Source organism: Rhinolophus sinicus, linkage group LG05, assembly GCF_036562045.2.
Source record: "Rhinolophus sinicus isolate RSC01 linkage group LG05, ASM3656204v1, whole genome shotgun sequence".
Taxonomy (NCBI): domain Eukaryota; kingdom Metazoa; phylum Chordata; class Mammalia; order Chiroptera; family Rhinolophidae; genus Rhinolophus; species Rhinolophus sinicus.
The window spans coordinates 182970672-182993955 of NC_133755.1; the positions used below are offsets into that span (position 1 = coordinate 182970672).

At 48.5% G+C, this 23284-nt stretch overlaps 1 protein-coding gene across 24 annotated transcripts in view; it reads left to right on the top strand.

Moving 5' to 3' along the window:
- Positions 1-23082, top strand: part of AFDN (afadin, adherens junction formation factor) — a 131137-nt gene extending 108055 nt beyond the window's left edge. For 8 of the 24 annotated variants that reach the window (XM_074333839.1, XM_074333834.1, XM_074333837.1 and 5 more), the window contains 9 exons: positions 1329-1523; positions 2146-2237; positions 2572-2757; positions 4634-5632; positions 7720-7755; positions 13700-13834; positions 16746-17250; positions 20191-20275; positions 21089-23082. In XM_074333839.1, coding sequence (XP_074189940.1) covers positions 1329-1523; positions 2146-2237; positions 2572-2757; positions 4634-5632; positions 7720-7755; positions 13700-13834; positions 16746-17250; positions 20191-20275; positions 21089-21242 — 2387 coding nt within the window. In that variant the 3' untranslated portion in view covers positions 21243-23082. The remainder of the gene's footprint in view (positions 1-1328; positions 1524-2145; positions 2238-2571; positions 2758-4633; positions 5633-7719; positions 7756-13699; positions 13835-16745; positions 17251-20190; positions 20276-21088) is intronic. The other 16 variants (XM_074333848.1, XM_074333849.1, XM_074333847.1 and 13 more) reach the window with 9 other exon arrangements.
- Positions 23083-23284: the final 202 nt, after the last annotated feature.

Here is a 23284-nt window from a genome sequence, read left to right on the forward strand (position 1 = left end):
CTCAGGCAGCAGTAGCAGATGAATGAATTTTCAGTTTTCAGAGGCAAACACAGGATGTCAAGTCTTCCGAGAACAGGCAGAATTCTCTAGTGAAGGGAGGTTTAGGAATATGAACAGTTATTTCAGTCCTGCATGTGCTAAATGAAATAGGACACACGATTATCTTGTTATCTTTCATTTTAAATAAAAAGCTCACTTATTTGAATGCATTAACTTGTTGATGGGAATGGTGGTTTTGTAGCTACATGAAAAACCTCAGAACAAAATCAATATAAATGTAGGGCTATTGAAAGCAACGAGTTCAGACACCACAAGGGGAAGCATTAGGAGTCCCATTATCTTTAAATCACTCACTGCATACTTTCCATCTCAGTCCTCACAGTCCGCTTGCTAACTGTGTGTGGCCGCGGGGTCCGGCCCTGACAGCTCTCGGCTCCATAGATCAGCATTCTGGGAACTTCAGAGCCCAGAGCCCAAAAGCTAGACCTACTAGTAACAAAACAGCCACGGAAAAGGTACCCAGCAACTTGGACCAACTGTTTATTGAAACGAAAAAGTACCTTAAAAAAATGATGTGCTGTTTACCACATACCTTGACTCAGCATGTTTTTATCTTTTCATAACATAATACTAATATATTGATTGTCTTAATTTCTTAGTTTACAGTTACTTAAAAGAACCAAGGTAGACAGAGTTAGAAACCAAAGAGGGAAACTTAAAAGGAGATAATAAATCGGGGTCACCAAGCAAGAAGCTAAGAAAACTAAAATATAAAAGATTGTGTAAGTCACATCAAATGAAGCCTATTCATGACGATGACAATCCTGAGTAATTAAAAGAATTAATATATTTAAGTGAGGGGAGTGTGTGTGTTTTTAAGTTTGAAAAAAGTTACTCTGAAACAGGTTTTGTTACTTTAGATTTGTTACTTAAAACAGGTAACTTTATGAGAAAATAAGCTTTGCAAGAGTACCTTTTTCCCTTAATGCCAGTTAAATGTTACTTTATTTGAAAACTTTTCAAAGAGTCTCTGGAAAGATTTTACCCTTGCATAAAAATCATCTCATTTCTTCTGCTAAAAACAAATTTTACTTACGGAGTTTTAAATACCGGGTGTGTGCCAAAAAAATGTATACACATGACGTATTCATCTTTTGTTACTGGTACATAGTGAGTATTACAATTTTAATAGTTTTTTCCTTTCTTAAAATGTGTCTACATTTTTTTGGCACCCTTCATATCTGTCGATTCATCTCTTAAAACTAAACAGGGCATTTAAAATAAAACCTTGAATAGATGAAGACATCTTGAACGTACTTTGGTTTCAGTTTCAGATCGCCGCGGCTCAGGTAAACCCCGACCAAAGAGTGAAGGTTTCGAGCTCTATAACAATTCAGCTCAGAATGGATCACCTGAGAGCCCTCAGCTGCCGTGGGCAGAATATAGTGAACCAAAGAAACTACCCGGTGATGACAGACTAATGAAGAATAGAGCCGATCACCGCTCCAGCCCCAACGTAGCAAGTAAGAGAACGAATGGCCCCTCCTCCTGTTGCCTTGAGGTCTCCTCCAAGTACACGCGTGGTCACAGTGAGAGTGAGGAGGGACGCTCTGGCGTGTTAAGTTATTAAAATGGACGTACAGCCTGCCTGTATTGGCTGACTGGGCTCTGTTTCTCATGAGGGATGGCAAGACAAGTGTTCTCTTAACAGGAAATAAAATCTTAAGTTGGAAAACCTTTGCTCAGTTGCTGCTCTAGGCAGGTACATTGATAATGTCACTGGCAGGGGCTGCAGCCTACCAGCAGGAGCTCAGACAGTTCTTAGACTTGCAAAGGATCCTTAACAAGGAAAGGAAGCAGTTGAAGAATGTGCAACTCATACGAGGTTTGCAGAGCATGAAAGATGTATTCTGTGGCCCTTGCCAAGACCGCTTGGCTGTCCCTGGTCTGTAGGTGAGACCTCGTGGCTCTGGGCCCCGGTTATCAGCGGATGGACGGCAGGACGAGCCTGAATCCCTCATGTGCCAGGCACCTCGCTGGCAGAATGGCTATGTGTGGCACACGGTGACTGCCCTTAGAGAACGCTTGTTGGGTCCTGTTTTGTTTATGTCATGTTACATTTCTTTCCCTGACTCTTTCCAACAGATCAGCCTCCCAGTCCTGGAGGGAAAAGTGCACCGGCCCCTGGAGCAGCAGCCAGGATAACATCCGTCTCTACCGGGAACCTGTGCACGGAGGTCTGAGCCACACGCCCCCCAGCTTCCATCACTGTCACTTAGCGTCCCTTCGAAGGCCAATGGTCCAGTACAGCTTTCACTCCACAGATAGCATGTCTATAGTTCGTGATTATTTAATTTGGTTATTTTCAGTATCCTAGGTAAATTAGCTTTAAATTAGTACATCTGGGTAAAGCAGTTTTTCGTTGTGTGTGTGTGTGTGTGTGTGTGTGTGTGTGTATACATACTACATTTTCATGACACACATACTCTAATTTAAAAGAGACCATTGGAAACGAATTTGGCCTGTCACACAAATTGCAAAAGCTCACTCGGCTCCCATTTACTTTCCCAGGAGCAGCTGCCTCCCCCTCGACCCGAGGCCTACCCCATCCCCACTCAGACGTACGCCAGAGAGTACTTCACCTTCCCCGCATCCAAGGCCCAGGACCGGGCGGCTCCTCCTCAGAACCAGTGGCCAAACTATGAGGAGAGGCCACACGTGCACCTGGACAGCAGCCACCCCAGCATCGCGGCTCAGGTCAGAGGGGCTCCATGACGTTCTCAGCGGCAGCCAGAGCAGTTGGCAGGGTGCGAGCTGAGTGCGGTTCCCTGGAGAACAGACTGCTGAGGTCGTTTCTCTTCCATGGTTTTGTGGTGAACTGAGGCAAAGGGATGCATGGGATCAGATACTAAATAGAAAAGAGATTCTTTGTTCTCTGAATGTTTGATGAATGAAATGTCCGTGATGCTGAGCCATGACGACAGTTGGTAAGGCAAGGTGCACTGACTCTGGGAGTGAGAGATGAGGACCCTCATTGAGCATGGCTGCTTCCTTTCAAGTAGAGGCTGCCCCGAGCACTGGGCGTGCAGGAGTAGCCATGGTCCTTGCCCATGAAGCGGAGGACGTGGCTGCAGACTAGACACGTAAATTAAACACAGGACAGTAAGTACCAGCGGAGAGTCTGGTCCTTACTGAGTGACAGAGCTGTGCTCCCACGTGACATTCCAGCTGCCTGAACACGGGAGCTTTTGACCCAGGAAAGAAGGCCCACAGCTGCGTGGCTAAGCCAGAACCTCCAGTGTCCGTCACTGAGTCCGTCACTCAGTAAGGACCAGACTCTGCGCTGTGCCCAGGTGTGGGCTGCTCTGACATACAGGAAGCAGAGTCCACCTGTCATAGGGGAGAAGCACTTTTAAACCTGCACACGTATGGTTTAGTACGGCTGTTTGCGTCCACCTCACAGCCTGGCTCAATAAACTATGATGATCTCGTGAGGAAGGGGTCAGGAGACCGGGAGGCCAGGGGCTTGAAGCCAGGTAGGTGGTGTTAAGCCACTCAGAACCATGATGGACTTGTCATGGAGGGGTGGAAAGACAAGGCCAGTAAGCACCAGGAGCTGAAAGAAGTCTTCAGGGAGACAGAGCAGTGACGCAGGTCACCAGACATAGCAGCGGAGCGGCACCGCTGTGTGCAGTCTGAAGGCAGGAGCTCCAGAAAGCGTCTGCCCTACAAAGAGCAGGACGTGTCGCACCACTTCTCTGTGGGCTGTGGGTCGTTGCCCAGTAATCAGGAAACTGGGTGTCTGGACGTAATAAAGCAATAGCAATGTGTTGGAAGTCAGTGTCCCGGTTTTCTATCAGGCTGTATTTTTCAAGTGATGATTCATTTTTCTGCTTTTTCAAGAAATACTTCATATTTCATTTTGTTGGTTTGTTTTTTATTTAGGGAAAGGAAAACAGTTCATTTTCCAGGTTTGCATTTTCAAATGCTACTCATTGACAGGGCAGGGAAAGTCTGACTCAGACATCATAGCGAATCATTCCTATCAGATTAAACTACTTTTAGACTTGTTATTTTTCAGACATCAGACCAGCCCTTTGACAAAGGTGTATTTATTTCTCTCACACGCACACAGAAGTTCATGTCTATGCTTGTACCACTGCTCTTATCCCTGTCCATGACTGGAGCAGAGCTGTTCCGGATGCACGTGCTGCTCTAGCATCGTCACACACAGCTCTGTGGGAGCCTCAGAAAGCCATGGATGGATCAGATGGTTGACGTGGATAATTACTGCAGTAACGATTAGCATTTTACCACAGAGAAGTAACTTGGTTACTGTTGACCTGCTTTCCCTGCATCCGTCCTTTCAGAGTCGGTTACGTGACTGGTACCATAGTAGAGTCTGCCAGAGCCTGAGAAGCCTGGGGAGGGCACCACGGCGACACTGGGATTCCCTGGAAGGAAGGGCACTTCTCTGCACGGCCGCTGAGCGGTCGGTCGCACAGGCGCAGCCTCTCCTGTACACTCCTTTTCCGAACAGTTTCTCTCCCCAAAGAGAAAATGTTTATGAATTTTCAGTAATTTTTTCTGATAAATGACTGAAATGTCACAGCTTTCCTTTTTCTTTCTCCAGCGTATTACCCGTTCCCAAGAGGAGCTTCGGGAAGAGAAAGCCTATCAACTCGAGCGGCATCGAATAGAGGCCATTCTGGACCGCAAGTCCGACGGCGACATGTGGGTCCATCCAAGCTCCTCCGTGGGCTCCTGCACATCTAGCCAGGAGCACCTGGACCACTCCTCCAAGTCGGGCACGCCCGCGTCCACGCTCACCAAGAGCGGCCCTGGGCGCTGGAAGACCCCGGCAGCCGCGCAGCCCGTGCCTGTGGCCGTGTCCCAGCCCATCCGGACAGACCTGCCCCCGCCGCCCCCGCCGCCTCCTGTGCACTACGCCGGCGACTTGGATGGGCTCCCCATGGATTTGCCTCTGCCCCCACCCCCTGCCGGCCACATGGCGCTCCCGCCTGCTCAGGTGGCTGCGGCAGAGCGGAAGAAGCGAGAAGAACACCAGCGGTGGTATGAGAAGGAGAAGGCCCGGCTGGAGGAGGAGCGGGAGCGGAAGCGCCGGGAGCAGGAGCGGAAGCTGGGCCAGATGCGTACGCAGGCCCTCACCCCTGCCCAGTTCTCCCCTGTGGCCGGCCCCCCGGGGAAGCCCGAGAAGCCTTCCACACTGCAGAGGCCCCCAGAAACCGTCATTCGGGAGCTGCAGCCCCAGCAGCAGCCCCGCACGATCGAGCGCAGAGACCTCCAGTACGTCACGGTCAGCAAGGAGGAGCTCTCCTCGGGGGACAGCCTGTCCCCAGACCCCTGGAAGCGGGACGCCAAGGAGAAGCTGGAGAAGCAGCAGCAGATGCACATCGTGGACATGCTGAGCAAGGAGATCCAGGAGCTCCAGGGCAAGGCCGACCGCTCGGCAGACGAGAACGACCGCCTGCGCAAACTCATGCTCGAGTGGCAGTTCCAGAAGCGACTGCAGGAGTCCAAGCAGAAGGACGAGGACGAGGACGAGGAGGAGGACGACGACGTGGACACCATGCTGATCATGCAGCGCCTGGAGGCTGAGCGCAGAGCAAGGGTAAAGGGGAGGTGCCGGCGGCGGCCGCGGGGCCTGCTGCCCGGGCAGCTGGGCGGGCGAAAGGCCCTGGGCGTGGGGTGGCTTGTGCGGGATTTCCGGCAGCTCCGCCTGTAGAAAGAGCCAGGGTGGGAGGGCCCGGCATTTCTGAGACCCACACTCATGCCCTTTGGAAAGCATTGAAGGCAATTCAAATGGAAATTTACTGTTTTAATTAGCAAACTTACATCTGTCCTCAAACACTTCAATTGAGAAAATAAGTTAAGAACCAATAATAATCTTGATCAGGGGTTGGCAACATTTTTTTCTTAAACAGCCAGAATAAACGCCTGGGCTTTGTGGGCCGCACACACTGGGCCTTCATGGCCCAGCCCTGCTGTCGAAGCGCGTGCTGCCGCAGACAGAGAAGGCGCTGTGCCAGAGCCGCCGGGCAGCTGCCCGCTCCTGGTCTCGATTACAGTGCTGGGTGGGGCGTAACGCACTGTGCACAAGTTAGACGAGGTTCACTGCCCTGACCACGGACAGACTCCAGAGCAGTTACAAGGTGGAGGAAGCAAGCACTCGCGAAATGCTGTTTCACGGGTAGTGTGAAGATCAGAGAACTTGGGATTTTATCCATATTTCTCCAGATTATGCAAACAACTTTTGCGTTTTTGTATCAAATAAGAAAAGTAAAATTTATATTAGTTTAATGCAGTAGATTTTTAATGCCAAAGTTAAGATTGGTGTTAGCCTCTGGACAGGATTGCTGCCAGAGGCAGTGGTCAGTGTTGGTGGCAGCCAGTGCTGTTGGCCATTCCATGTGAGTGAGTTTTAGTGATTTTCTTTTTAATACAACGCAGTATTCTGAGAAAAGACAGCCAAGGGCATGTCCTTTCTGTCTTCTGGATTTTGTTTCTAATTCCAGCTTTTGTTGGATGCTGTCTGTACTAGAGATCTAAACCAATAACTGCTAGTCAGACGTTTCATTCTACCTCACAGTGAAATTTAATCTTAGCGAATTACCAGTATCCCTTTGCAGTTTGCTCTGTGAATTATTTTCCTGAAACATCACACATGCACACACTTGTTATATACTATTTCTCACCCAAAAGTATATAGATTTGCCCAAAATTCAGCCAGCGTCCGTCTTAAGACACTGAAGCTTCTCAAATGAAGGCCGAAATGTTAACTGTGACGTTGTTCTATTAGCATTTCCCAGCTCATCAGTAGTGAACTCCTTCCAGAACGACTGTATTTGCCATCAGTATTTTATTTTATTTGAAAGAACAACTATTGGTTAATGCTAGTTATTTTTAGTGTCCAGGCTCTTGGGAGGATTTTCACTCTGCTCATAACTCTGGCCTCCATTACACACATGGTTGGCTGTGCACTTGTCAGGCAGTGTCCTTTCCCTCTGGCTGGCCAGTGTCACTATTGGACATGTTGCAGGTGGAGTCATTGAAGAAGCTGAACGTGTTCACGGCCTTGTATCCCTCACCCCCCAAAATTCAAGAAAAGAAGGGCTTCCCTTTGCTGCAGTTCAAACTGCAAACCCAAAGCTGTGGTTATGATGAATAAGTAGCAGCACAATCGTCACTGCTGTGACTGTGTCCCTGTGACAGTGAGGAGTTAGCAACAGCACTGTAATGTCTCTACAGTTACTCTTTTCCATAAAGACTGAATTTGTATTGAAGCTCTGTCAGTTCTTCCAGATGGTTAAAATACTGGCTCCCCTAAAGCCCCTTAGTACGTACTGTGATATTTGGAAAGTTTCTTCTGATGACTTACTTAAAAGTATCTGTGTATGTATCATTATTACATATTAAGATTAGTATCTTACTCTCCAAATAAGAGAGCTAAGGCAAATTTTACCTTTTTTAGTTTCTATGTATCTTAATAATGAAACTCAATCTTTACTACCATGTGGACAGTTTTCCATTTCTGAATATCAGAAATTAGTCTGTAGTTCTTTACTTTTCTCGTTGGGGTGTCCTCCAGAAACAGATGAACCGTGAGAGCTGCAGATGTGCTAACGGCGGAATGCAGGTCTAAACTTAACCTTTTTTTCACACTTCATCTTTCTTTTTTTCCTTCTCTGTTGCCTGCAGCAGACTGCTGTGCCAGCAATCTCTGTTCTAGATTTGGTATGTTCTTTCTTTCCCTTTGGTACTTTTTCTGTCTTGATTTTCTTTTTCCTTTCAGTGATGGTGGTTTTATGTTTTCCGTAGACCGAGTTCGTAGGGATGTCCTAGATTAGGATTTGTACTTTCGTGACTCTAGAAGCATGCCTTTGAATGTTTTACATTTAGTGACTACTCTTTGCTTTTCTCCTTTCATTTTAAATGTTACTGTTTGTTTATGGTTTTGACCTTTTCTGAGCTTTAGTCATAAAATTGATTCTGTGTATTCTTACTGGTCATAAATACATGAGCAAATGAAAGAAATTGTGCAGAGCGTAACCCCTTTCATTCTTGTTCCATTAGAAATGGAGTTTAGATGTTCAGCTGTTAGAAACTCAGCTGAATTGACACTGACATTGTTTGCCAGCTAAGCTGCGCCTGTGTAGGAGGTAACTCCGTGAGCAGCAGGAAGGAGCTCGCCAGCAAACATATATCCTGTGTTTCCTTCAACGTCACGTGGATTTTAGTGTGGTTTACCAGCCATCCCAGTTTATTGCCCGCCCCAAATACTGGAAATCGCATTCTGTTGTAAATTCACTGTTTAACACTGGGAAAGTGGGCTGGCCATGTGGTCCTATCGCGCTTCACGCCGTAGCTGTGTATCTGCCAGACGGTTATATTCTGACTCCTACATTAACTTGAAGTCAACATTTGTTAGTCGACTTTTAAATGATAAAAGGCCAGTATCAGGCAATACTTAAAACAAACAAATAAAATTCCCCAATTCAGGTTTGACTTTAGTGGCCTTCTCGCCAAGTAACAGCCTTCCTTTTTAAAATTTAAATATAGCGTGGTGGCAGTATCACTCCAGAGATAAACTTCTTTTGAAAACATTTCCCCTCCTCGTTGACTGAAGGGCTTTTTTTTCGGAGATTTACATTTTGTTTTCATGAGATAAAAAATGTCTGTTTCCTCCCTCCTCCTCGGTGTATTGACATGTCCCTGTAGTGGGTGGTTAGGAAGTGTCCCTCACGCAGAGTTGCTTCTTTGTGTGAGATCTTCATTTACCAAACGGTGGCTCAGCATCCGTTACCCACCAGGGACCCGCAGAGGCACCAGCTTAGAGAGGTGAGGCCCAAAGAAACCATGTGTGCTGTGAAGATTTATGGCAGAGGAACAATGACATTTAAGGGTTAGGGCTCCACTAAGGTTTTTATTTCAAAGAAATAGTTCAGGGTTTTTCTTCCTTTAAAAGATCATTATTTTGAATATCAATATTGATATTAGCCAGCCCGTTTCTGAGTCCGCCTTAGCCTGATTCCCCAGGACCGATGATGTCATTATCTGTAGTTCTTACTGTGTCAGGATCTGTGAGGCGTTAATCCTCTCCTTACGGTATCGGGCACAGTGGCGACACATGACCATCGTGTAGGAACCCTGCCCCGTGCAGCACCTCGGGATGGGATAAACGAGGCAGGTCCACTCCTGCCGGGAGCAGCAGGTTTCCGAGGTGGGGGCTGCCCTCGCTGGTATCTGCTCCTCCGCTGGTCTCGTGATGGCCCAGGGCCCGCCGCCTGCTTTCTCTGCCTCTGATCACTCCCGGGTGCCTGCTGGCTCTGATGCCAGCGACACCCTTCCGACAACGTTTCTAGTCCAGACCCTCATCTACCTGCCGCTGCCCGTCTCCAACTTCCGCCTTCCCCACGGCAGGTTCTTCTAGTTGCTCAGTGTGTAGACGTTCCAGTTACCATAACCCCCTTTTCTCTCCACTGCGAAAGTCTACAGGGTGTGTCTACACTCACCCTGGCCTAGGCCTCCGTCATGTGCTGCCTGAGTTACTGCAGGAGACTTCCTTCCGAACTCTTTTCCCCTTCACAGGCTGCCACTGTGATACTACTCCAAACACGTTGGCTCTCAGAAGTCCTCAGAACCGTGCGGTGGCTTCCCTGTCACAGAGAGAGACGTTCTGAGTCTCCCCAGGGCAGCCCAGGCCCCTTTCCTCCTCCTCAGTCACTCGTGGGCTGAAGCCTGAAGGGCTGGGTGTGGATCTCGTGCCTGTGTTGCTCTAGGCCGCCAAAGAACTGCACGCATCCTTGTCTTCTTCGTTCATAAGCGGCCTGTGATGTGGGCAGAACAGAAGGGGCACGTCCAGTCCTTAAGTGTCAGAGAGAATCAGGACTAACCAGGATCTTCTGAGTTCAGATACAGGGCTCTTCCCGCTACAGTCTCCTGCTCAGAAGACTCTGTTGTGAGGAACCGTCTTCCAACTAGAACTTTCCATGACCCGACGGTCTCTCAGTAGGCTCGTCCCGCTTTGTCCTTCCATGTGAGTGTTCATTTGCTGACTCAGGTGACCCGACAGCTCCCGGGATGTGGGGAAAAGTCCGTCCCCCGCAGGGCATCCCGGTGAAGTCAGTGTCCCCACAGATGGCAGTGCTCCCGCTTTGCTCCTGCAAAGCCCAGGCCAGACCTTCCCTCCCGAGCGCTGCCGTCCTGCCTGCTCTTCGCTGGGCACTGCAGAGCTGGGGCCGTGCCCCACCGCGGGCTCCCGGGCACAGAAGGGCTGAGCTAAACTGGAAGAACTTCAGGCGAGAACCAGGGGAAACCTACTTAGAGGCACCTATTCCTGGGGAGTGGCCCTGGCCAGAACTTCAGAGCCGAAGGGTGACCGCGGCCGTTCCTTGGCCTGAGGACGAGAGGCCGCCATGTACATACTGGGGATAGAGCAGTGGAACCCAGGACAGTTGTCCTAGCAAGATGGCAGTGTGTGGGGGGGGCACTCGTAGCCACATCCCCTGCTGGGGTCACTGATTTGTCTGCCCCTAGAGGCTTTCAGCAGCTGCCCTGTAGACTCACAACTCCTGATAACATCATCATCTTCCTTAAATTGAAAGCGGGTACAGCCCGTGTTGAGGGAAGGAGCCCTCGTTCACTGCACCCAGTGCTGCACCATTCCATGCGCATTCCTCAGTGTGAGAACAGACTTTTCCTGGGAGGAACCCATGCTCTCGTGGCGGTGAGCTGCAGAGCTGGCTCTGAACCAGGACTTCGGGTACCAGGGCCTGTCGTGATAAACAGGCCCATCAGGGCTGCTTCATTTGGGGGCCTTAAAATTGTTTTAGTGTGAGTGCTTTTAATAGGTGGCCTAAAAGCACAACATGCCTGCGGAGAGAAAGGTTTCTTAAGGGTCACGTGCCTAGCAGACTTTTAGTTAGTTGGCTTTTCAGTGAAAATGTCAAAAAAGTAAAATACAAAGATACAAGTTAGTGTATTTTTGTAATACAAATTCTAAACACACAGATCTCTACATACTTGTTTTAACCTAAAAATAACCTTTTTTTGAAATGTGGACTGCCAGGGTAACAAAATCTTGGATCAAGCTTACATACTGGCTTTTGAAATCCCAGCGTAGTTCTTGCTTTAGAATGATTTTAGTCTGGGCGGTCTTCATTCATTCCGTAAGAATTAGTATTATATTTGTTGAGGTCTGTTCCCCCAAGTATAGCCTTCTACGAGACTGCTTTGTTCGCATGTAACTTTCATTCTTGAGTTACCATTTAGAGTAAATTAAGAGATTAGAGTCTCTTTTTCTCTCATTACGTTTTTGGGATTTTGGTTTTTTTGTAAAGCAGCATATCTTTGAAGAATAAAACAGTCTGTGTTTTGAAAAGGAAAGTGGAAAGAAACTGCCTTAATTTTAATAGTGCTGGTTGATACGCTTTTCTTTAAAAATATTAACTAATGAAGTAAACACAAGGAGAAGGCTCCTTGCTTACCACCGTCCAGATTTAAAAGAATGAAGGTTTTTAAGAGAAAAATGCTTCCTTATAGATTTATAAGGGAGCATTTTGTACCTGTAACTATGACAAATGTAATTGTTCTGATTTCTTAATAGTATACTCCTACTTAAACGTATACTGGTTTTTTTGCCCAGAATTTGTTTCTAATTAGGTCCAGAAAGTATAAGATAATGAAATGAGTTTGTGCTTTACTGGTTAACAGCAAAACCTGTAATGCATCAGTGCAATTTTACATTCTTTCGTAAAGTACGTATCTATAGAATATTTAATACTGTCACCTGCTGTTTATTTTGTCATTTTCATCGGCGTGCCCTCTCTCATCATCTTTGCTGATGACCCCAGAGTCCTTGGTGAATGTTCCCTCGTTGGCAGTAAGTGCCTCCTGCAGGGAGCTGTCCCCAGATGCTGGCTCCCGTGTGGCTCCGCGCCAGGCCACTTGGTCCACTTGTTGGCTTCCCTGGTTCTGAAGCAGCAGCATCTGGTCCTGCCCCACAGCTCCTACCGCCAGTTGGCCTGGCAGCCCTCTGGGCTCAGACCTAGATGACAGTAACACGGAAGTTAAATTCATCTGTCTTCTTGCGAAGAGCATGTCAATTTGTTTATTATTGTTTGCTGACATGAAAACCCTAATGGCGCAAGTTAATTTGTTACTTTCCCACCAGAACACAATGTTTGTTCCACAGAAATCAGCAAGAACGATGTTGTTAAGTGTTTGTTTTAAAAGCAAAAAAGACCCACAACTCAAATCCAAAGCACTTTCTGTTTTTGCAGTGAACAACGTCCAGAATAACTAGTGGTCTGCAGATGCAGAAACACCGCGAGGGCCTTGATGTCAGGGGCTCCTGCGGCGGTTAGGGACCAAGCCAGGCGGCTCCCAGCTCCATCTTCATTTTAAAGTTTTGAACCAGCTCCACTTCGCGTGTGCGTGGTTGGGGGTGGGGGTGGGGTGGCGCTGTAGCCCCGGGCGGTGCCGAGAAGAAGCAAAGGAGCACAGAGCCCCGTAGTCCACAGCTGTCATTGGCTCAGGCTCACAGTGGCAGTAGCTGCGTTCATCGTAGCGAGACGGCGGCGGAGAGTCCTACTCTGCTCTCTGCTGGCCAGGTGTGCTTCATAGTCAGGGCTCCTCTTTGGAAGAGCTGTTTTCAACCTGCAGTGAGTACAGAGAGTAATGTGGCCGGGAGGATGAAGGCACAGGAACTCGAGTAGAAGATGTGTCTGGGGGTTTTTTAAGATAGCGTTAAGCATTTGAAGCAAAGCTGTTAAATTTGTTTTGTGTTGTTCCAAAAAGTTTGAACCGAGGTGACACAAAATGGAAAACAGACGGAGACTCTTAGATCAACAGATCACTCTGTGCTGGGTAGAGTCGTGGGAGGGAGGGGCCCCTCCCCAGCAGAGTTCAGGCAGATGGGGCGTCACTTGGCAGAGGTGTATGTGGCACAAGAGGGTTAGAATAAGCTTCTTCCAGAATTCCCGTTTACATCCTGGGACTCAACTTTGGAATATCCCTGAGCTGGGAAGGAATTCTTGGAGTCTGGGGTGCGACCTAGAGGGAACTAACGGGTGACAAAGGGCCAGAGTGGGAAGAATGCTAGAAACTTGGTCTCCAAGACCACGTGGCACCTCTACACCAGCTCTCAGCGTTGCCACGCCCCGCCCCGCTGGAGTCTTGTGCTGCCGTGGAGTCCCCCCACCCCCCCTCAAGGCTAGTGTGGATCTGCCATGTGCCGCAAGAGTGCAGGCTTTCTTCTTGACATTCATAGTGGGAACCAGGATGAACCAGGGGTGAGGGACGCCGTGGTTCCATAGTTCCACAAAGTGGGCATGTCTGCCGTTCGCGTCTGTTAGTTTCCATGAGCTGGGTGACTTAAATACATTCTCATAAAAGAACCATGTTTGTTTCGTGCATGAATGTATAATAAGATGGATGTGTTGTTCTTTGGACCACAATTAACGGAAGAATAATACTGGAACTGTGGGGACAGAGTTTTTAAGTGCCTTATTTTGAAATTAGAGCTATAATTGTGTAAGTTTTATTGTTTTTCAACTGTGACCTTAACCTGGTATTTTGTATTTAACTTGTATGTGTGTCTGCTCGTCTCAGTATGTGCCTCTTATGTCTTGAGCCGGTGGAGTTTGTTGAGTGAAAGTTAATGTTCCTTTGCTGTTAGTTACAGGACGAGGAGCGAAGGCGGCAGCAGCAATTAGAAGAGATGCGGAAACGGGAGGCAGAGGAGCGCGCCAGGCAGGAGGACGAGCGGGCCAGGCAGGAGGAGGAGCGGGCCAAGCGCGATGCTGAAGAAAAGGTTATGGTCCTCTGAGGGCAGCTGGGCTCTCCCCTCTTAGCCTGAACGGAATTGGTTGGCTGGGCACAGGGGCGGAAGCTGATCTCTTTCTTAAGACGTGCCTGGGTCCCCCCGCCTTGTCTCTGGACCAAAACCTAGGGCCCAACCGGCCCCCCACCTCTCTTCTGAACTGTGTCCAGTCCCCTGATGTCTGCGTGTTGTCTCTCTCAAATTTCTGAGCTTGTGGGCCTGGTCAGCCGCAAGCTCTCCCGCACTGGACGTGGTGCAGCTGCTGCTATGCCCGCGATGCTGGCTCAGTTGTGCAACTTGAGTTTGAGCTGTGGGAAGAGACAGGAGTGTAGTGAGACAGACTGTTAACGGGAAGCATTGAAATAGATGATTGACTGAAACTACTCCATTCTGGTTGATGGTAAAGAGAGCAAATGGCTTATGAAAACCGTGATACAAGGAAAATTGAACTTAGTGTGTAATGTGTTGGGTGTCCTGAGCTACTACTTTGTTTCCATGTTTTTCTGAGTAATCCTTTCAGTTAATTTTAAAATGACAGAACGTTGTCCTCTGGCTCCCTCTCCGGCAGTGCGCATTGCAGCCTGTCTTCCGTGGGGCCCCCCTGCACTGACGTGGGGAGTCAGCGGCCATCTGTTAGTTCCCTTCTGTGAAGGTGAAAGCTCGACTGCCACAACTTCTGATGGGGAAAGTTTCATTTTTATTAACAATTCCCTCTTTGATAGTCCAGCGAACTATATCTCGAGAGCAGCCTCCCCCCACCCACCCCAGGAAAAGAAGCTTTAGGAAGCTTTTTGTAGTGATATGATCTGCTAGGATACCTGCTCAAAGAGGCACATTGACAGAAGCCATGTGACAGATTGCAATGAAAGTAGAATAATAACGTGAGGACACATACCTGTACGTACATCAGTGATTCTGTGTTTTACAGACTTTCACCCCTCCTTAAGTCTGTCCCTTACCTGTAGTATCTGGACAGCTTTTGAGGTCTCTTCCGAAAGTCTGGGCTTTAGGGATTAGGTTACCCCCACAGCCCTGTGTGACGGGATAAGTCAAAACGGATGGCCTTTCTAAGGAAACCCCTGGACCTCTCAGTTCTACGGTGTTCGGTGTTGTTCTCCTTTTCTTGGCTGCGTGGAGAGCTGTATCTTAGCTGTCCCAGAGTTGGCATGCACATCCCGCCAGCCCTGGGAGGCCTGTCTGGACCGGGTGCCCATGGAGCCCTAGCCAGTGCAGGTCCACCGGGCAGCAGCGTGTGTGGACGGCAGGTTGTCTCTGCTGAGACTCGGGCCGTTGGGTTTCCCTGCATGTGTGCTCACAACTCATGCCTGCGTCAGACACACTGTTTCAGCAACTGCTTCTGTAACTGAGTGCTCCATGTAAAACAAAGTTGAGTAACCTATTTTTTCATACAGAATGTCCAAAATTGATGCGTTTGCTTTGTTATAGCAAAATGTTGGGTAGAAAAAAGGCTTCTTGGGTCCTGTGATTGTTTCTGCTCTGAGTGTAACTGACGGAGGACGTGTGGTTCCCCCGAAAGTGTTCTCGAGCAGCTGTTCTTCTGTGACGCTAAGGCACCCGACAGCTCCGCTTGAGAGATCATTCTAGATTTCGTTCCAAACCCAAGAGAACACTTACTTGTGTGGAAAGTAAGAGAAAATGTTTCTCCTTCAGGATGTCCACACAGAGTAAGAAGGTGAAGCGACACGCTGGGTCAGGGCCAGGGTCGGGCTCCGGCCTCTGCTCCTACATCTGCTCCCTCGGAGGGGGGAGCCTCGCCCAGTGTTCACTCACTTGGCGTGCACGTGCGTCTGGAAGCAACAGGACGACACACAGGCGTACAGATTGAAACGGGGACTAGAATCGTTTCCCCTAAGGCCAGCAAGGTCCCTAAAATTAGTTATCTTTGGTTAAATGAATTTAAAATTCATTGTGCTGCATTCCGTAGCATTAAACATTTTTCACATTAAGGGAGATTATTCTGTTTGATCTTTCATCCCCTTTCTTACTTACTTTTTTCTTATGTTTGAAAACTTCTGTCAATCTTTAACAAAACTGTGCTGTTACCTTTTTTAATGTTAAAATAATTTTAACTCTGTCAACTGTAGTTTGTGCGGATGTATGTCAGAAAAATGTATCGTGTGTGTCAAATATATTTGAATATCCTGTCGCTCCTGCCCTTAATGCCTGGCTCTCTGATTTCCTGTGAGGGAGTCAAAGACGTGAAATACAAGTTAAGAACTGCGGAAAGCATGTTTTAGGTTGTTGCTCTGGGAAATGAGTAATGTTTTTACACTTGATGGTTTCCTATGAAATTCCCTCAGTAGTGGGAGACACAGCAGGGAACTTACCCCTGCCCTTCTAGAAGGACTGCTCTTCTAAACCCCCTGGGGGTCAGTGGAAAGGCACCGAGAGTGCCAGCCGTAGGCGGCCAGTGACAGCCTGTGTGTGGCTTGTTTGCTCTGTAAATGCAGCAGTGACAGGTAAGTTACTGTCATACTGAAAACAGAAGGAGAGAGGCAGACCCAGAGCGAGGAGCAGAGGGGAATTAGAAGTCTGGCAGGTGACTGAGGGGACAGTGATACATAGCAGGCACGTGGGGAGCCTGGAAGCACCTGTGACTTCATTCGTTCATTCCGCACTTCTGAGCAGCTTTGTGTCGACTCATTCCAGAGCAGTGTGAGTGTGTTCGTGGGCCTCGAGAAGGCCGCTTCCAGGTTGATCTGCTCATTTCTGTCCTAGTCATAACCATGCGCAAACGTTCATGTGCCTTGGACTCTGTCAGGTGGCGGTGGGGGCTGGGGGGTCAATCCATGCTTCCCTGCCCTGTGAGGGCCGGTCGGGTGGGCTCTGGTCCCCCCGATCTCTGTCTGACCTGTGCGCTTTTGTCTATTCCCGCCGGCAGAGGCGACAGGAAGAAGGGTATTACAGCCGCCTGGAAGCCGAAAGGCGCAGACAGCACGACGAGGCCGAGCGCAGGTTGCTGGAGCCTGAGGAGCCGGGTCTGTGCAGACCTCCGCTTCCACGGGGCTACGCGCCCCCGTCCCTGTCCCCTGCGGCTAACGCTCCTCCCCCCCCACCTCAGCGCACCGCCTCTTCCCTGCAGGCGCAGGCCCTCTCCCCTGACTCCCTGTACACCGCCAAGTTCATTGCATACAACGACGAGGAGGAGGAGGACGGCGGCCCCGCAGGTCAGGATAAGTACGCCGGCTCGACAAGGTCTCCTCCGGCCGCCTTTAGGCCACGGCAGCCCCCCTGCCAGCCGCGCCCGGCCTCCGATGGCATCTTTCTCTCCAACTCATTCCAGCCACCCTCGGCCAGTGCCAACGGTACTGCTCGCAAAGCAGGCCAGCCCCTGCCCCCACCAAAAAAAGCGAGCGGCTTCCATCCCAGCCACTCCAAAGGTCGAGGTAAATGGTAGACGTGCCGGTCAGCCCATCAGCCGCGCTGTCTTCCTGATTGGCGTCTCGGCGCCTCTGCGCACCTCCCGCTGTCGTGTGTCCGCCTCAATCAGCACGCTTGGGAGTCTGGGTGCTGCTTTCCTCCTCCAGTTGTAATGTCTGCTCGCATCCTCCTTGGCAAACGGCCCAGGCTCTAAGTACCTGTGCACTTCCCAGAATCCATCTCTTTCATCAGCGGACGGCAGTCAGTCCCCTCCCTCCGTCCCCTCCCTCCACACCTCCCTCCCCAGCCCCTCGAAGTGCTGTTGGTCTGGGCCTCCATTCTCTCTCTTCAGATAATGCTGACATTCGGTAGAACACGCCCCCTTTTCATACAGTTTGGTATCTGATGCTAAGTTTCTGTTTAGTAGCGGTGTCAGCGTTATGTGCCGAGTGTCTGTCCTCTGCCCTGAGTAGGACTCTGTCCTGGATGAATGCCACGTGGCGGTGTCCTAGGCACTCCTGCTTTTGTGTAGTGGCTTGAAACTGTTGGAGCGCTCCACTAAGCAGGGTGACGCTTCTGCTTAGTACCAGCTGCATCCTGCCGGGCCAGACACCCTGGTCACTGTGAAATGACCGTTTCCTTGTCACTGGTCCCACTCCACTGTCACCTGCCCTCTGGCTGCACCGCAGCCCTGCTCGCAGACCTCAGTGGGCATGCAGCTGCCCGGGTGTCGTCCACAGTTGCCGACTGGCCGCACATGGCAGGGCCCTGCACGTGCGGGGCTGCTGTGGGGTGTGCTCAGCACAGCAAGTTAGGTTTAAGATACAACTGTGAATGGGGAGATTCACATTTCAGACTAAGCCCAGTCCTTGCAGCAAATGAGAATGCTGGCGTCAGCCTTCTCAGGTTCAGTATAGACTCGTAGGGCAGGGGACTCAGCAGTGCCGGGGACGCTGACCAGCCCAGAACTCGCACGGCTGTGACTCGTGTGCCAGCGGCTCCCTTCCCGCTGAGTCAGAGCTCATCCACTGAGGTTCAGCAGACAGCGTTTCGGTGGCCACTCAGAAGCCAACCTGTCTGTTGTGGGTTTGTAAAATGTCTGTTGTGACAGAATGGACCTGAGTTGGGTAACAGGACACCAGCTGAGTTGTCACTAACTGGCTGGCTTTCAGTCACACCACTAACCCTGTCTTGTCTCCCACCCGAGGTCTGCGTGGGAGCAGGCTACATACACCCTGCATCCCCGCGTCTTTGCAGACTCTTTCCTCTGTGACGTACAGAGCAGGCGTACCACATGCAGAATGCATTCTGACCTTCTTCCATCTGTCACCTCATTAACACCGTCCCTTCCCTCTGTCCAGCTCTGTCGTGAGCGCTCTGGAAAAGCCTGATTCTGCAGATGGCACTTGGCTTCTTCCACTGGGAGCTGTAGGAGTGGAGTCAGGCTGTGGATTGGAATGATTTCAGCACAGCGATGCGTTAAACATAGTCTTTACTAAAGCTCTTTGGAGATTGTTTGCAATGTGTAGTGTTAATTCATGTGGAGTCAGCTGAAAGTATTTGATAATCCGATTAACTAAAAAGTTTGAAAAACTGATTCGTACCAGTGGAAGAAACAAGTATCATTCTTAAAACAAAGCTCAAAAGATAAAACTATTTTTAAAAACAAAATGAATGAAAAATTTAGAATTAAAATTGAAAAACGTCCACTACGCAGATAATTTGTTGAAAGGCCTGCTGTGGATTACCTTGAGTTAGAGCTGGGTTCCTGTTGGATCTTTTGAGTCTTGGCTGAGCTGGGTGACTTTCCATCCAGTGGTGGTAGGAAACCCGCACTAAGTAATCACGAAAGATACAATGCGTAGAGAGATCGTTCAGAAGCAACGGGACTCTCTCAGATACATCAGACACATTTCTACGCAAGAGGGCCTTATATCGAAGCATCAAATTCATGCTTGTGCAGCTTGTCTGAAAGGGGTGATTTCCGCGTAGGAATATTGTGATAATTGTGTGGCCTCTTTAATCCAGTCCCCACTGCCGTCAGTGTTGGCTGAGTGTTTTCAGCATTTATTGCCGCAACATGTATTACTACAAGCAAAATATTTTTTAAGTGTGAAGTTTTCTTTTTCCTGCTGATGTTACAGTTAATAGAAATACATTAGTACTGTTTCAATGCATTACGATTTAATATTTCGTTAGTGGCAATATTAGCATACGTGGATGCATTTAAAACTGCGTCATGTCTTGCTCTTCCCCAGCCCTTGGAGCTGATGGGTAGGTGACAGCCAGCCGCTCACTGGCATTACTGGGCCCGTCGCAGGCAGAGCTGCTCTCCCCTCACACCGTGCTGTTCTGGCTGTTGTTTTTGTTTTGTCAGTGATCCCTGCGTCGGACTCGAGTGTCGATGCTGGGTGGGGGCTAACAGTTCATTTGTTCAAAAAGTTGTGTTTTAATAATTACCTTCATGTATTTTGAAAAAAATTCAGTAGCTATCCTGAGAAGAGGAGCTTGAATCACGTGCTTCCCTCTTAGTCTGCAGGTTGACTGCCTCTGCTGTCAGTGGCCTTGTAGGAAAATGCTCAGTAGCGGGTGTCTGAGAGGGTTGTGTCGCCCATGCACGTCAGTCTTCTGTGGACTTTTTTTCTGAATGGACGATAATTACGCACTTGATCTGGTTGGAACTTTTTGGCTGTCACTAGCTAAGGCCGATGCCATCTCCTCTCTAATAAATACCAAAGGGATGAGGCCAGTTACTCAGCAGCTTGTGACAGTGGTGACTGGATTACTCAGGCCACTTGGATGGATGGGGGTTGCAGATCGATGGGGCTTCAATCTAATCTGAAGAGCGGTCACCTTTCTTGTTCGGTAATTAAAGGTGTCTTATTCTGTGGGCGCTGCAGCTTCATGAGTCAAGTTTGGAGGATAAATGCAAGTACTTTAACTTGACTTTTTCTTTTATGGAAAAGGACCAAACTCTTACATGGGATCTACTGGGATTCTCCTTGGTGCCCAGGATGTGTATCGGGACCCGAGAGAGAAACTGTCCAAAAGGTATTTACATTGGTGCTGCCGGGCGCCTCCCCCGCCTCCCCGAGGCTCCTTGCTCATGTCTCAGAGTCTTCGTTGTCCGCCCAGGTTTTCGTCATTGTACAAAATCACGTGAGCATGTGAGCGTTTCTATTTTGTGTCGTAACGTAGTTGTTTCAGGCAGTGGTGTGGGTGCCACGCTCACCAGTCAGGACGCGGGAGTCACTGGGACATGCTGCCGTTGGCTTCTGCCACAGAGGCCAGCAGTTCTGGGGCAGCGTCCAGGTGCGCTGCACTCAGGCCAGCCCTGAGGGGGCGCCGAGGGAAGCGGCTGCTGTCTTCCCTGAGTGTCCCCGCCTCAGTTTCAGTCAGAAATGCTGTTGCCCAAAGGGTTCTTAAAACATGGAGGTTGAACTAATCCAGAAAATCCTTTGTATCTTAACTAGAACTTCTTACTCGGTGACACACAGGGACAGCGCCTCTCCGACACACGCAGAGTTCATTAGCATCCTGTATTTTACAGCCGTGCTCCTTTAGCTAAATTTATTCAGAATTACCTGCTTGTTAAAACTGAAGTCACTAAAGAGTTTTGAGAGTTAGATGTGACTGGAGAAAATGAACATTTTAGTAAGGAGAATATATGGCCCTTTTTTCTAAATGGGTTTGAATACAGCCCCAATGATTTGAATTATAGGAAAGGTTATGGCAAAATTGAGCAAAGAATGAGTCTCTCTCACCAAAAATTTTACTTAATTGCCCATTAACGTAAACTTAACTACTTACTGACAAGTTATTTCCGCTTTGACCAGTAATCTTTTGTGTTTCCCTGTAATGCAGCCAAGATGCAGATTTACCTGGAAGTTCAGGAGCCCCTGAAAACTTGACATTCAGAGAGCGCCAGCGTCTGTTTTCACAAGGTCAAGATGTGTCTAATAAAGTCAAAGCCTCTCGGAAACTAACAGAACTGGAAAACGAACTGAACACAAAGTGAGAAAGCAAAGGACACCTGTGTCCACCCCGAGTCCCCCGTGTGGCTTTGCGGGTGGGAGCCTGGACACAAGGAGGGCTCTGTTTCTAAGTCGCTGTACTTGTTTCTGAAGTGGTTGGCACTTAGAGACGGGCCAATTCCAAGAAATTCTATTTTATTTTACCAAGAGATTATCATTTATACAATTTCAACACTGTCTAATTCTTAACTATCTGGCTCACGTGACGATAACTTTTGTTAGTTTGTTTTTAGAGCCTGAGCTGAAAAGGGCTGTGACAGAATGGAGAGCAGTGGAGCTAACGAGGGGTTTCCTCCCCACGTGGCACAAACAAGTCCTGTTTCTGTTCTTTGTCGAAACTTTCTTTTAGCTCCTCAGACAGGGCACAGCTTGGACTCCCCGACAACTGTTGGCGCTGAGACACAGCAGTCGGGGTTTCTCTTCGGGGAGAGAGGACTTGCAAAGCCAGACCACTGCTGGCTGTGGCCCAGAGATGCCATGCGACTGGCCATCCCTGACGGTCGTGGGCCAGCTTAGCCGAAGCCCCTGGAAGCGGCTGAGGCACACCACACACTTCATTCCCGCGCGTGCCTTACGGGTCCAAGCCTTTCCAATCAATTTTAAATAGTTGTTTGAAAAAACTTTCCAACAAGAAAATTTGGGGGCTTTACACTTAGGAAACTTTATTTCTGTAAATATCAGATTATTATTACACTAAATCATTGGTGATTTTGAATATGGCAGTTAACGTTAGAAAGTTAGCAAAACATTTCAAATATTCAAAGGAATCTATAAAAGAGTATCTTGAGCTGAACAGTGTTGATGTGAATAGGAACGAAAATGTCTTGAGAAGCATGTCATACTAATAGGTGACACTTGAGCACAGCTGTTGTTCAGTAATTTAAATTTGAAAAAGAGATTTCCATTGATTCGCTGTCAGGGAAGGGAAGGGATTTGATTACATATGGCGTCTGTAATTTAAATTTGTAAGAACAACTCATGGCAGTTCAAGCTGTTTTTCACACTAATATAATTATTTAATTTTCATTTGTTGAATTATTAGTTACCACTGTCATTTCTTCAGCTATGAATGTGGCTGACGCTGGGGAGACGGACCTCACTCTGTTTCATGTTGTGTGATGATAAAACAATTACTTCGTGATTGTGAGCACATTTTCTGTCTGACAAAGCCCTGATGTGGGGTCTAGATGATTTTTCTGTACCATGTTGTTTTCTTACAAATCTGTATTTTAGGAAAACACACACACTTTCGAATAGAAGAGGGAGGGGCTGTCTAGCCTTGGAAATCACTTTAATAGGAGTTGTATGATAAATGATTCAAATGCAAGTGTAAATATTTTTGTGTCTATCAGGGTTCTTATTTGGAAGTGTGCTTTTACCATTTCCCTGCTTAAGTAAGAGAGTAAAGCGGTTCTGTGTTGATGAAGGATTTGCTGGCTGCTCCGGAAGTGCAGGGCAGCGGGCTCCCCCCAGAGCTCAGAGAACACTGGTGGCCTTCCGGGGACTAAGTCCACACTTTCTTTCTTTAAAGAAAATGAGGCAGAAGAACTATTCTGTTAATATATAGAAGAAAACAAGTACACATCAGTGCGTGCAAATAAATACGTGTAAATATCTGCATACCTGGGTATTTGTGTGCGTGCTGTTGAGCTCACAGACAAGTGGCTTTGGCCACCCTTGCACGGGAGGTCAAGTGTGAATAGGTGTGACAGTGCTTTTCATAACTGCGTTCTATGAAAAACATCCAAACTGCTGTAGTTTTCAATTTCTACTGTATTTCACTTGCAACCTATTTTTAATAAACTTTGTATGTATTTAAGTGTATTTGCTGTCATTGAGTAGTGCTGTAACAGCCGCCTCCTGTCCCCACTGGTTAGACGTATACTGAGTGTCCGTCGGCAGTGCCTCTGCGTGGGGACACGCGCTGTCCCCGTGGTATAGCCTGACTCCACTTTGCGGCCATCTCCTCCCTGCTGTGTTCTGGCTTCCACGGCTTTGCGTGTCAGCGACTCCGGAGTTATTTAGA